We start from the raw sequence: 14,254 nt of genomic DNA on the forward strand, positions 1-14,254 counted from the left end.
CACGCGAAGACAATTTTCTGCCGCTCGGAGAATATACGGCCGTCAGCATGTCACCTGAGGGGCTCAATCCGCCTGGGCTACTCACTTCCGGATTTGGACAGCACTCGGCCTGCACCTTCAGAAGGTGTCCGGGCACCTTACGGGCTGCCCCTTCTGAGAGCCCCAGCAGGCAAATGTTGGAGATGCTACAATTCATTTCTGGCACAAACACCAAGAGGCTGTTTCAGATCTGCGGGGTCTTCATTGTTAATTTTCCGGGAGACCACTGGTCAGTCCAAGAAGGCACTACGCCCACCAGAACACTAGCAGACGGGGTTACATAGCTACTTGTGTTCCTGGAATATCTACCATGAGGTCTTCCACCTCTGCCCGAATCTCAGTGTAAATAAAGATGTTCTCCGGAAAAGGCGCCCCGGCGAGGCCTGGTAAGGAGGCGGAAGGAAACCCAAACAGACGTGCCGCCTAAACCAGCAGAAGACGAGGGCACAAGGTGGATCGGGGTTCGTGTATTTCCAGGGCATGGGTGTGGAAAGGTGTGGAAGATCCTGCCCGAACAGTGGCGTGACCACAAGGGAGCTGCTCTCAACCCACCGTACCTTCTTTACCACCTGGGGCACAACTTCTTCTGCAGGGCAAAGCTCAAACAGAGCGGTCGCACTACACACTGATAATGTCTCGCCGTGTCAACACAAAGTCTACAATAGAAAAATAGGAAAACATCTGCTTTCAGAAAATAGACATTATTGCCCGGAGCTTTCACATTATTTGGAGGGAAAGAAAATAGGACTTCTGCGACTGTTACCCAGAAATGTGTCCTACATTCCAAAGCTTCTGGATGAGTGATTGTGGAAATCAAAGGCTCTCACAAGCATACCCTGGCTCTGTTCCCCATCGGTAAGTATCTTCTGGCTTCTAAAAAGGCAACATGAACACCGACTGAAAGGAAACACCAAATGAAAAAAAACGGAATGTACTGCTGCCAAAGGTCTCAGGAAGGAAGAGAAGCAAACAGAGGAAGGTGGAAAGGGCTCAATCTACAGCGGTGCTGAGTGGAAGCTGCCGCCAGCATTTTGGATATGAAAGAGTTCAGCTACCGGTGGACCGGAGGCCCCGGGCAGGGCTCGGGTCCGAAGAGTCCAGCTCTCTGTATCACAGTGCAGATGAGTGTGTGTGTTCCAGCATTCCAATAATCGACCGGTGACTCCGACACAAGACGCAGAGCCCTGGCGGTCGTGCTGGTCTGAAGTTTGTGTTTCCTGCAATGAGAAGCGGCTCCAGGGTGAATGGCAGAGCCAACCATTAGATCGGGGTGACGCTGAGGTCTTCAGACAGAGAGAAGCCAGAGTCGCGGTCTCGGGCAGGTTTCTCGGCTTTGGTGTGTCTCTTCACGTCCTCGTGCCCGTAGCTGGCGTGTCGCTTTAGCAACAACTTGGGCATACATGAGGAAGGAGTGTGGAGGCTTAGCGCGAGCCCCAGGCTGGTCCCTGAGGAGACGGCGGGAGCGGAGCCGGTGCTGATGACGGCCTCTGGGGCTTTGGCCACGACCACAGGCAGGCTCTCTGCCTCGTAGCTCTGCTCATCATAGGCATAGTTCACGTTGCCACAGGGGAAACTCTGGAGCTTGGCCAGGTCCGTTCCAGCCCTAGAGGCTCCGGCCACGGTGCCACTTTTTGGACTCTTATGGAAGGATGTGCTTGGTGTCACTGGGGCCTGACAGGAGGAAGCAGGAGAGGCGGCGGTGCAGAGGCTGGGAGGGATCCGCTGGGAGCAGTTGGCACTGTCACACCCAATGGCAATACAATCAGAGGCTGCACTGCAGGACGGCGGAGCCTGCGTACCTGACTTGGTGGATGCAGCACCGGACAGGGGCATAGACTGAGTGTGAGAGAGGCTTTTCTTGCCCCTGAAGTTTTCCAAAACCCAGGAACCGTAGGTGGGGTTCCACAAATTCTTGGTTTTGTTCTTCAGCTTTTGACTTCCTGAGGAGGAGCTGTTTCTGGAGCACGGTCGGTGGTGTGGAGGCTCAGGGTGAAGCCAGTGGCCCGGGGCAGGAACAGTCTCTGCCCAGGATGGCTCTGCCACCTCACGGTACGATGTGACTTCGTGGTGGACGGGCTGGGTTTTCTGGAGGAGAAGGTGGGGTTTGGTGGGCTGGGGCAGGAGCAACGAGGGACCCAGGCCCAGAGGGGAAAAGCCCAACTGTGAGGAGGAATCCAGGGAAGCGGGTGAAGGGGTGAGGCCGGTAGGCATGTGACCAGAGGGGCGAAGTATTGGCCCGCTGTCATTGTCCGTGGCGGGACGATGTTCCACCGGCAGGGGAGTGTTGATAACATCTGGGTCCTGAGATTTGAGACGGGAATTGTAATGGGAAAATAGATTTACTGCTAAATCGTTTGCATACCTCACTCAAATATCTTCCCTTTTGACATGCGTAACGGACAATTATTTACTGATGGATTGTTGAATCATTCGTATTTCTCATTTGAACATCTTCCCATGACGTAATTATTTGCCGATGGACTGCTGAATTGTTCATTTGTCTCACGTGCATATCTACATAAGATATCGTGACACGCGGAGTAGGTACGGAGAAGAAACTGCAGATTGTCTCGAAAAAGTCCTGTACCCAGCTGCATGCAAGATAAAGGCACGGCGCCCTGACTGACGAAACCCTCCCGGACACCTGACTCTGAAGACCTCCAGGGACTACAAATGAGTGACCTGTCCTTCTCGCTAGCGAGATTTGGGTGCAGCCTTCCTAAAAACTCTGTATTATGCTTTTCCCCTCTTTCCCCTCTGTAAGATAAAAGCAACATTGCACTATTTCTTGGGTGTCCTGACTCTTCTGTTGTTTAAGAATCTCTCGGCCTGGGGAAATTTCCACGACAGAACGAAACATACAAATGGAGTGTAATGAAGAATCAAGAAGCCACTGAAACAACTGGTGCAGTCATGCCAGAGACTGAGTCGACTACTCTCATCCTACCTGAGTGCAGTAGTTGATTCTCTCAAGTATGGTGGAGAAGTTGGGCCGGTGCTCGGGACAGTGCTGCCAACACTGGGTCATGATCCTGTAGCTTCAAAGATACAAGTACAGTTTTAAGGGGCCATGTCTTTGAAAAGTTGCACAATAACACTTGGCTATGAAAGTTTCCGACCAGAGCACCTCTGGGCGTTTACAGGCTTTTTTTTTATTTGCATAGACTAACATGCATCTCCATAAGTCGGAAGACGCGGAGTAGACGGTACACTATGTTACTCTGCAATGTGACGGATGATGTTCAGTCGACGCACAAGTACCTTAAGCTTGAAATTAACCACACTCTTTCTTTTCCTTTGGGCTGCTCCTTTCAGTGGCCCCAGCCGATCACCTGACTCCAAACCATCTCAGTGTGACTTTATCTCCGGAACATTTAAAATGTGCTGTCCCTCTGATGGACTCCTTCCTCATTCTCTCTGTTCTCCTCACTCCACATCTTCATCCTTGCCGCCTCCTTGGGCTGATACTCTTTTTTTACCTCTGACACTTTTCTCCATCCACTTCAACTTGCATGCACATGTTTCTCCACCTCTTCTCCACCCTCTCCATTGCTGTGGGCCATTGATCCTCGGTACCTAAATCCTCCACCTTCTTTATCTCCATTCCTTGTAGCCCCACTGTTCAACTTGGGCCCCTCGCATCCACAAACACAAATTCCGTCTTGCTGCAGCTAACCTTCATCCCTCTCCTTTCCAGAGCATACCACCAGAGCATACCAAAGCCTCCACCTGTTCCCTTGCTTCACTAAAGATCACAATCTTCAGCTGCAAACATCGTGGTTCATGGAGATTCCTGTCCAGCCTCATCTGTCAGCCTGTCGCCATCACAGCTGCAAATAAGAAGCAGCTCAGAGCTGATCCCCGATGTAGTCCCGCCTCTACTTTCTTCTCTGTCACACCTATAACACACCTCCCCACCATGGCATACATGTTCTGCACCAGTCCAACATACGTCTCTGTCACTCCAAACATCCTCATACAATACCATAGTTCCTCTGTCGGAACCCTGTTGTAAGGTTTTTCTATAGATTTACAAAGGCATCATCCCTCATCAGCTCTCTCCGACCTCTCTGTACCTTTCTACCGGCATTCTTAAAGCAAATACTGCATCTGTAGCACTCTTTGTAGGCATGAAACCACACTACTGCTCACAAATGCTGCCTCCTGCTCTGAGTCTAGTTTCCACTTCTCTTTCCCATAACTTGACGGTATGGCTCATCGCATAATTTATGCCTCTTTAATTCCTGCAATTCTGTACGTCTCCCTTGTTCTTTAAAATGGGCACAATCACACTGCTTCTCCATTTTCTCACTCTCTAAGATCCACTTGGGTCCCTATCATCCACACAGATGTATTCTGTCTTGTTGCAGCTAACTTTCATCCCCCGCCCTTCCAGGGCATACCTCCCCTTCTCCACCAATGAACTTCCATCTCACTCATCAAATAACTAAAACCGTTGTAGCTCTTTTGGAGTTGAAGTTTTCTTTCTACGGTTCAGTACTCACACAGGTCCTGGGCAGCCCTCTGGGGGGTCCATCCTGCCCCCGCTGGTGACGAACTCCAGCACCTCCTGGTTGGTCTTACAAGGATACGGCATGTAACCCAGGGAGAGGATCTCCCATAGTAGTACGCCAAATGACCTGTAGGGGGCGACAGAGTTTAAGACTTCACGTATCCCGGCTTTGCGAACTGAATGCCTCTCAGCCATAAAATCAATGCTATCATCTGCATGAAAGAATGCAGGACCGGCCACAAATGTAGTTTCACCTTGTCCAAAACCAACCCCCCCCCGGCAGTGTCACTCCGACCGCCCTCTTAATAAAGATGATTGATGATCTCCTCCATTGATGGTCCTCTGACAGGATACAGGGGAAAAAAATCCGTGCCAGGCTTTGGAGGATCTACACACCACCCTCCCCGTCAACAAGTCCATATTTTAGACAGGTCGGACTGTTGCAACCACATGACGAAATTTCAGATGAATCCATGTATTTATGAAAACGGGATTCAAGAAATGAAGCAGGAAGCTGTCGCGTGTTATGAACCACCATATTAAGCATCATGTACTCTGTCAGGTGTTGGTGTGTGTTTGCAGCGTGAGGCGCCCCCTCCTAGCTCCCTTCCATTTTACACCCGGGTTGCCAGGTTAAGACACAGGTTTCAGCCTTCCCGTCCTCACACCGGGAAAAAATCTCATTGAAATTGAGACGCCGATTATGTTCTTATCCAGAATTCAGATTTTTCCCTGCACGAGCTGAACATTTGACCGGTGCTGTCATTCCTGAGGTGGCCCGAGCCTTCAGTCACATTCGGTCCCGTGTGTTTCCCCGGGTTTAGCTAACAGCTGGTTCTGTATTGTAAATGTGTTTTCTTCACGCTGCGCTTTAAACCTTAGGTTCTCTGTAGGTCTGGTTTTGTTCATGCATTAAACACGTTTGGAAATATCTTGTAAATTAACTGCTATGTGATGTGAGGACTTTTTTTTGGGCTCAGAGGAAAATACCGTTCAATGAAAATCTGTAAAACCTCTGGTATCCATTGTTTACTGTCTTGGAATATTAACTAAGACACATGTCCGACGGGATATTAATCGTATCCATTTCTGCCAATTGTTACCAGACCCGCGGTCTCATTCGCACCATGTATCTGTCTTGCAGGTGAAGATGCCCTCCATGAAGGCTTCGGGAGGCATCCATTTGACCGGCAGCATGGCGCGGCCGCCTTTCCTGTAGTAGCTGGCTCTGGAAAAACAAGAGCGGAGACACCGGGATGTGAATCTCCCGGGAGCTCGGAATGAAACTTATCTGCATGCCTATATAGCACGCCATACCTGTAAATGTCCCGGGCCATGCCAAAGTCTCCAATCTTGGCCACCCGCTCGGCCCCGGGGCAGGTGAGAAGGCAGTTTCTGGCAGCGATGTCTCTGAAATGCACAGGGTTTGTTTGTCTGTCCTGAAATTTCACACGTGCCAAAGGTTGTCCGCTTTTTTCGAGTTAGCTTACAACGCGGGACGATTATGTAATACTATATCTGGAGTTTTACAACACACTGTGCGTTGGCTGTGTGTTTTTTGTGGAGAAAAATTTTGGATTTTTCCCTGGGAAAATAAAGCAGTAGCTTCATCCTAGCAACCTCCAGCAGACCCAATATAACTCGGCCAGCTGCGGAGCTGCTAGGCGGAGGGTTTAGAGACCGCTTCAGCCTTTAGCCTCAGGACACACGCACATATTATTTTGAAGCTGGAAGGCGGTCAATCAGGAAATTCAAGCTGAGCGTCGACGAGCAAACCTGTGAATGAAGTGGTTCTCCTCCAGGTAGCGACAGCCGCAAGCAATGTCCCTGGCCATCTGCAGGAGCTCACGCATGGTGAGCGTCCGGGCCTGGCCCTGGTGAGGGGAACGGGGGGTTAGTGCGCCATAAACACATAAACGCCGGGATGGCGGGGGACACACACGACACATACCGCTTGCGGACGGTTCTTTCGCAGGAAGCTCTTCATGTCTCCCCCCGTCATCAGCTCCAGCAGGATGAAGCGCGGCAGTATGTTCAGGCTGACTCCGATGCAGCGGACAATGTTCTCATGGCTGAACTTGCTGAGAACGCAGAGCGCAGAGCGTTAGCGCGCCGTTACTTCTGTGTTCTCACAGTGGAAGTTAACATCTGCAGTTTGCCTCTCCGCTTCCCAAACATCAGGAAAATGTCCGGGACAATTAGCGACGGGTTCCTACTCTCAGAGAAAAACTGGACTCTCCTCCCCAGAGGAACGCGGCTGCAACAGCACAGTTTCCTCAGACATGAATCACCCTGCCAGAGCTGGACGACAGGCCGCTGAGCCTCCCCCGAGGAGAAAAATGATAAATCTCTTGGAGGGAAATAACAGCGGGAGAAGCACAAAGAGATGTGGGACTGATGACGGAGTGCGCGTGTCTCAGGAGGAGACACATCCCAGAGAAGAACAGGGTTCCACTTTAAGCGTTTGATTGTGGTTGTGAGAACGTGTCTGACTGGGACAGATGGGTTCTACGATCCATCCAGGATTATGTCAGAGCTTCCGTCTTCAAACCGAGCTTCGGCTAGAGCTTCGATCCTCAGAAGGACCTTCAGTCAGAGCTTGTGTTAGAAGAGCTCAAAGATGCGACAGCACCCGGTCATTCTGCTTGAAGGTCCCACAGAGCCGGGCCCAGGACCGCAGCGCAGGCCGCTGGCCCAACACGCCCGGTCAACTAGGCCCTCCTTCCCATCACGTCACAGTTTGTCTGTGATGAAGATCTTTGTCATGGGGCTAGAGAAGAAGATGGAATTGAAACGCGTGCAAACACTAAAGAGCTGCAACTACACAGAGAAGAAGCGGTTTCTCCTGGACGGATGATCCAGGTGTGGAGGTTTAAGTATAGACGGACCTCAGATGAGCTCAGAGCTTCACTGAGTGGTTCCTTTCAGAAGCAGATTGAAGGAAGCAACAAGTGAACATATTTTTGGCAGGTTGAAGACTTACTAGTTCCTACAAAGTCACCCTTTTCTCCTCTGGCGTGCTCCCTTCAGTGGTCTCCACCGCCAATCATCTGCCTCCATCTAACCCTCTTCTCTCACACATCCCGTCCTCCTTCCCTCCATCCATAAGCCACCACTATGGTCTCCCTCCAGACCTCCTCCAACCTCAGCATCCTTTTACCCAGATCTTCAACATCCCTCCTCTGTCCATGTTCAAACCATCTTAGTGTGACTTTATTTCTAGAACATCTCCCTTGCTCCTACAAGGTATTTCCCCTAAACACTTTGAATTCAAAGTGAAAAATCCTCTGGAGATAAAAATAAATAGACAGAGACGGCCCCTTTGAAGGTCCTAATCAGATCATCCCCGTCTGGAACGACCGTGTTTCTGTTAATTATACGAAAGGCCAGTGCGGGAAAAAGTGCGTGTAAAACACTTTAACGACGTCTGAGCTTCTCCGGAGCATCGGCCCATCTGGCACCGGTTGTGTTTTCCTTCCAGCGTGGAAGAAGCTGCTAAGCGGAGCCAGCTGCGGTGCCATCTCCTGAGCGCGCTCCAGACGAGCCTGCTGCTTCACTCGGAGCCTGGACGCGGTCATCGAGGTGTGCGCGATGCAAGCGCTTACCTCATGATCAGCGCCTCCATGAGGAAATCCATCTCGTCCTGTTCGGAGCAGATTTCGGGAAGAGTCTGTGGAGCGGAGAGAGGACAGAGGTGAGAACATCGACCGCACCTGTAAACCTGCTCGGCGGGTCCAGATCCGAGGACTAAGAGAAGCGGCGATCCCGACCTCCTCCCTCAGAAGAACAAATATTTCAGAGCTGCGGGAAACCATCTGGGTGTGCAGATGTTTGGATGGATTACTTGGGTGGGGTGTGGTTTTGGGGTCTCTCACACGGCAAGTCGACTTCGAATTCATCGGAAAGAACTGGAATATGTAAATTCAGGTGCTTAACGCTGACGCCTCTCCGCAACAAGATCCCTGATCTGATTCCCACCTTCCTGTGTGGAGCCTTCATGTTCTCCACATGTCGCTGTGGGTTTCTCCCACAGTCCAAGCACATGCAGGAGGTTCGCTTGAGACTCTCCATTGTCCAGCGGGTCTGAAGCGGCTTGCTACTTTTTTTAAAACCTCATAATGTTTAGGGTCTATTTTATGGGTCAGAGGAAGAGGAAGAGAAAGAGGAGGAGGTGGAGGCTGTCATTGCAAGGGTTTGTGTTTCGCAGATCTGAAACTGTAATCAGAAACGTTGTTGTTTCCTGGATCAGATTATATCTCCTGTATTAACCAGACTTGTCTGTTTTGTGCGCGTGACCTTCGGATCATCGGACTCTGGCGACCCTGTGTTCTTACATAACATTCAGACGTAAAGACCGAGCGCAGAGGTCGGGGCTGACCTTTACGGCCACCTGCATGGGGCTGTTGTCGCTGCTCATCCCGAGAACCCTGCCCTCATAGACCTCGCCGAAGGCGCCGTGGCCCAGAGCTCTGCAAGGAACAGTTGGACGCGGGTCATTATTGGGTCGAGGACCGGTGGCCCGTAGGCCCTGCACCGACCGGGGCGGTCTCACCTGAGCAGCGTGATGTTTTTCCTCGGCACCTCCTTCAGTTCGCTGAGGGAGGACGCCTTCCCCGCGAAGCAGTAGTTGGGGTTGTAGTCGGTCATGATGGTGGACGAACGGATCTTGCTCAGCTTGTACTCGGGACTCTGCAGGCGCCCCCTCACCGCATGCAGGTCATTTTTCCAGCGGTACCACACTGCAGACACAGGCCAGACAGGAGTGGTGAATGTCTCCGTGCCCCGTCTCCAGGAAACGGTCAACCTCACTGAAATTAAGATCCCTATCTTAGCTAATGCAGGAGCGGTAACACAAGGAGCGGTCGGCCGGCCAATGAGTGCTCCCGATGTTCGGCCACTACGGCCAATCCCCGGGAGGCTGTTTTTTTTTTTTTTTTTTTTTTTTTCAAAAAAATCCATCTGTGCTCAAATATTTCTGGGACGTCTCCGTGGTTACCGTTCCTTGACCGTCGGCGCCAGTGAGTTTGGACTCACCCGCTGTGGAGGCTGCCCATGTCCCTGATGCAGGTTGGTAGTCTGCCAGGGAGGGGGGGCGTTGCGTGCAGGTAAGAGTTGCCGTCGAGCCATCGCCCGGTGCAGGTGCTAGGGTCTCGGGGATTTGGGGTGAGGGGAGGGTGGACACGGGATGGATGGAAGGAAGAGGAGGGGGTAGGGTGGGGGGGTCAGGGGGGTCAGGGGGGTTGGGGGGTGGAGGAGATGGGGGCGCCCAGGGAACAGACTACCTCCCTGCATGGGGGAGAGCTCAGGTGAAGACACACCATTAACCTGGAGGGATTTTTGTGTATGTGTGTGTGTGTGTGTGTGTGTGAGGGTGTGTGTGCGCTTTGCAGAAGTGGCTGGTCACTAACACAACCCTGGGGCTGCCTCAGTCAAGCCTGGGGAAGACATGGTATCAGTTAACCCTAGTGTTTTTGTTAGTAAGTTGCAAGACGAAGAGGAGGAGGATGATAGTTGTAAGAGGAAGATCCGAGCCCCTTCCCCTCCCCCTGAACCAAGCCAGCGCTTTGTCACAATGACAGGAATGTCCACGTCATCTGTGTGTGTGTACTTGATTTATTTCTTTAGGAGCATAATCACATGGTTACACAGCTGCAGAGCTTCTTGTCACCAAGGGAGCAAAGCCAACTCCTGCCTGCTCGGAGGTGAGGAGCGTGTTGTCGTGCAGTCGCACACCAGGCGTGTGTGTGTGTGTGTGTGTGTGTGTGTGTGTGTGTGTGTGTGTGTTTGTACTAAGGCCACGGCACAGGCTGATACTCGGGCGCCTTCTACTCTAGAGGTAAAACCGACAGAGGGGCCGGCTGCGCCTCATGTCGCTGAAAATGTGAGTTTACATGTCGGAACACATCGGACGAAGTGTACCTCTGCGTGGGGGTGGGGCGGGTGGAGGGTCCGGGCCGACACCAGGATCCATCTGCCGATGCTCCGGCCTGGATCTTGTTTCAGCCCCGAACCATAAATCTGACTAATATTCAATAACACGTCTGGGAAACGTCTCCTTCCGTTTTTTTTTGTTTTTTTTTCCAAAGAACAACTGGTTTCTCCAAATTTCCTGAAAAGCCAGCGCACCACGGAGACGGCGTCTAAATGGCTTCCATGTGCAGGAATACAATAAAACAAATTTCTCAAGCGCTCCGGTGCATTTTTTTCACTGTTGTAATGAAACCATGGTGTTTTTCCCAAACAAATACGAATGTACAAATGTGAGCAACCACATCCTGGGAACATCATCTGAAAGAGCTGCTCGAGCAGCCGCCATTGTTAATGTCAAGAAACCCAAATGTGACACTGCGTGAGGCGACGCAGAGGAGCTCTGAGAGACCGGAGAGAAATGCTGCGGGTGCGTCCGACGACACGGGGGCCCGACGGGGCCGAGGGCCGAGACGGAAAGCGGTGAAGCAAAAAGGTTGAGTTTGGATGGAGAAGAGGGGCCGACGGCTATCGGAGCGTTGGAGCCGAGCGGCGCTGAAACAGAGCGGGACGAACGAATGGATGAACGGACCGCTCAGACATCCGGAATCCCTTCCCGTCGGCAGACGGCCACGATGCCGAACCGATCCCTCATTGTCCCGGTTGGTCGAAAAACGACGCTTGGATAGATGTAACATATATCTTCAGTTAAAAACAGGGTATAGAGGAGTATATAAGTTAACACTGAATCGACTATAGCAGCTTTAGAACACACGACATTAGAACTATCAGCCAATGTTATAGAAAAGTTATGCCTTTCAATAAACGGCGGTTATCTTCCCTCCCTCGGACTCCCACATTCAAACTAAGCACTATTTCGTCCCAAAATTCCTCCTGTTTTTGTTTATGTGCAAGAAAGCCCGGCTCCTCCTGGGTCGCATCCGCTCCCCGCCGCGGAGCGAGTGCAAACAAACCGGAGAGATAAACAGAAACCACGAGATGGAGGAGGCAGCTCTCATTCGTCATCTGTCTCAGCTACTTTCAGGTGGATTGGTCCTGACCGCTGAGCGGTCCGAGGACCCTCTCGAAAGTCCAGGAGTGTGAGATTGGATTAGCGCGGCGAGAGGAGTCGGATACGTCCGACTTGGTCCGAGCAGTCTCTCTGCCGCCGCACCGAATAAAGCATCCTAAAACGATGAAGCCGCGTCCTCCCGTCAGCTTGGCTCTCGGCCTGCTGTTTGTGGAGGTTTGCGGAGAACCGCTGAGGGAGTTCATGTTCTGCTTTCTACACATGTGATGGTCTCTGGAGAACAACGGCCCCTCCAGAGCCCCGGCCCACGAGCGGACCCGCGTCCGGCACCGTAACATCTGGAGGCCGGGGCTCACAAGCGGTGGAAGGTGGAGGGAACGGATTGCACACAAAACTGGAAGAGTCTCTTACTGAGGATGACGGCGGCGCAGATCAGGGCGACGCCGCTCGCTGTGGTGGAGGTGACCACGGTCAGGATCAGGGTGGTGGACATCTGGCCCTGCGGGGAGGGAACCTGAGGAGCTGCTGAGAGAGGAAGAGGTTGCCGTGTTCATCGGGAAAGGAGCGGAGAAGGAGTCGGGAAGCTGCTGCGGCAAGCGTTACCCGCGGCTCCCAGACATGTCACGTTGTCGCTGGCCAAGACTTTGCCCTCGTGGCAGAGACACACGACCAGGTGGCTGTCGTCTTCCCGTCTGCAGCTCTGGGACTGACAGTGACTGCAGTTCAGCTGCACCTTGATCTCACACTCACCGTGACTCTCCATGGCTGGGAGGAGGAGGAGCGAGACACACACACACACACACACACACACAGAAGATAGATATTTGAACGCTGTGTTTTCAAATGATCAGAAACCAAAACCAGCATATCTGTGATCGCACTTCCACACCTTTACACACTCCCACACTGCGATAACCACATAAATTAGACTCCGATAATCCGAGAGGCTCGAACCCAATCCAAGGAGTCGTATATTTGCCCCTGAAACTCAATTATGATCCTTTGAAGGTGTTTTATGTCGCGGAGGCGGCAACAGCAACGGGACAACGGGTGACTGTGTGTGAGGCCGTGGAGGGAAAATGGCAGCGTGAGGCTGTGAATTAGCCCGCCGCCTCCCTTTCCCGCCAGGAAATGACAAGAGTCACGTGGGCGGTGGCGTCACGAGCTAACCCACCGTCAAAAGTGCCGGCCCAACCTCGGGCCTCGGTGCTGAGAGGCCACATGTGAGCACTAGACGTGAGTGTGTGTGTGTGTGTGTGTGTGTGTGTCAGTCTCACCTGCAAGGGGCTGCAGGTAGATCTCTCCCAACGGGTTGATGAACGAAATTCCGTCCTGGCCGTCGGCTGTTATGTCATCGGTCGCCGCGGCGTCGCCTCCTGTTGCAGAGAGCGGGCCGTTAACTCCGACTCCGGGGGGTGGGATGATTGCCGGACATGAAGTGAGAGGAATCGAAATAACCGCTACCTCTGTAACCTCCGCCACCTCCGCCAGCAGTGCAAGCACCGCCTCCGCCTCCGAACCCCCCAAAGGTGGACCAGCTTAGTTTGGACAGGGCCAGGGGGCAGGAGGAGCCTCCCTCCGCCCCCTCCACCAGGGACCTGCCGGCCCTCAGGTCTGAACTCGAGCTGTCCCTCCAGCCTCCGCCTCCACCTTCCAGAAACAGACAGCGGAGAAATGATCCCAAAGCGGCTCTCAGGTGAAGAGGGAGACGATCAAAAGCCATCCGTGTTGGATCGAAGAGGAAGCCATCTAAATCAGACGGCCAAAAGTTTCATTGTCAGAAGAAGGATGTTGTGGAATCGGTTATCTTGAGGGGATCCTCCATCCCCCCGGCTGAGACACGTAACAGAATAAATAATAGAATAAATACAGTAAAAGGTTGTTTAGATGTGCTGTCCAGCACATCTGTTTGTGTGTGTGTGTGTGTGTGTGTGTGTGTGTAAGAGATACACTTCTGTCATTTTAGAACACTGTGAGAAACCACGCGGTAAAACTGAAGACAAACTCCTTCTGGGTTTTTTGGGTTAGCCGGAGGATGTGTTTGGTCCTGCAGGCATAGGCCGAGGACCTGAAGGACCAGGACCAGGACCTTACCGGGAACCCTGCTGGATCCTGGTCAGGTCTTTAAAGATGTTCAACTAAGCCATGAATCCATTCAGCTCAGAACATCTGCAGTTTCACAGTTTGACCTTTGACACTGAAATGGAAGAGATGACCTGTCATGTGATCTGTTAAATGTAATTTAACTTGGTATGTGTGTGTGTGTTGGTGTCAAAAGCGGGCTCTCTGCCACAATCGTTTTTGTGAAACGTTCTACTTTCTTCGCTGCGCTAACAGGCGGCCATGTTGTTCTTCATGTAGCGAAGATCCACTGAGACCTGGAGAAGGTTGCACCTGATGTTCTGCCAGGAAAGACCTTCACAGGAAAACTCAGGCTGAGTGAGGAGCGCACACACAGTGAGGGTTCTGGTACTCAACCACGTATTTAATCTGCTCTTTCACGGTGGCTTGCGATTATTGGATCTGTAACAATAAAACCCCCAGCTGCATCTCGTCCGCCGACCTCGTGCACGTACAAGCACACATCTGTGCCCGCATTCGTACATCTTGGTTTAAATGGACCAGAACAGCAAGGTCGGGGAGGATGTAAACACGCCCGCGTCGCCGGGCCGAAAGAGGCTGCGGAAGCAACACCTGGCAGCAAG

At 52.2% G+C, this 14,254-nt stretch overlaps 1 protein-coding gene across 2 annotated transcripts in view; it reads right to left on the reverse strand.

Annotated features, from left to right (window-relative positions):
* Window positions 1-1,145: 1,145 nt before the first annotated feature.
* ltk (leukocyte receptor tyrosine kinase) overlaps window positions 1,146-14,254 on the reverse strand; it is a 38,497-nt gene continuing 25,388 nt past the window's right edge. Inside the window, exons 16-29 of one of the 2 annotated variants that reach the window (XM_086153288.1) lie at window positions 13,014-13,199; window positions 12,827-12,925; window positions 12,153-12,314; window positions 11,961-12,071; window positions 9,105-9,291; window positions 8,931-9,021; window positions 8,158-8,222; window positions 6,504-6,633; window positions 6,329-6,426; window positions 5,870-5,962; window positions 5,679-5,780; window positions 4,545-4,679; window positions 2,987-3,077; window positions 1,146-2,340 (exon numbers count right to left, since the gene is read on the reverse strand). In XM_086153288.1, the coding sequence (XP_086009414.1) occupies window positions 1,300-2,340; window positions 2,987-3,077; window positions 4,545-4,679; window positions 5,679-5,780; window positions 5,870-5,962; window positions 6,329-6,426; window positions 6,504-6,633; window positions 8,158-8,222; window positions 8,931-9,021; window positions 9,105-9,291; window positions 11,961-12,071; window positions 12,153-12,314; window positions 12,827-12,925; window positions 13,014-13,199 (2,591 nt within the window). In that variant the 3' untranslated portion in view covers window positions 1,146-1,299. Of the gene's footprint in view, window positions 2,341-2,986; window positions 3,078-4,544; window positions 4,680-5,678; window positions 5,781-5,869; window positions 5,963-6,328; window positions 6,427-6,503; window positions 6,634-8,157; window positions 8,223-8,930; window positions 9,022-9,104; window positions 9,292-11,960; window positions 12,075-12,152; window positions 12,315-12,826; window positions 12,926-13,013; window positions 13,200-14,254 lie in introns of both variants that reach the window. The other variant, XM_086153277.1, reaches the window with a different exon arrangement.

The sequence above is a fragment of the Fistularia commersonii genome, chromosome 1 (genome assembly GCF_037954325.1).
Source record: "Fistularia commersonii isolate RoL2024-O1a breed Wild chromosome 1, RoL_Fcom_v1.0, whole genome shotgun sequence".
Lineage (NCBI taxonomy): Eukaryota > Metazoa > Chordata > Actinopteri > Syngnathiformes > Fistulariidae > Fistularia > Fistularia commersonii.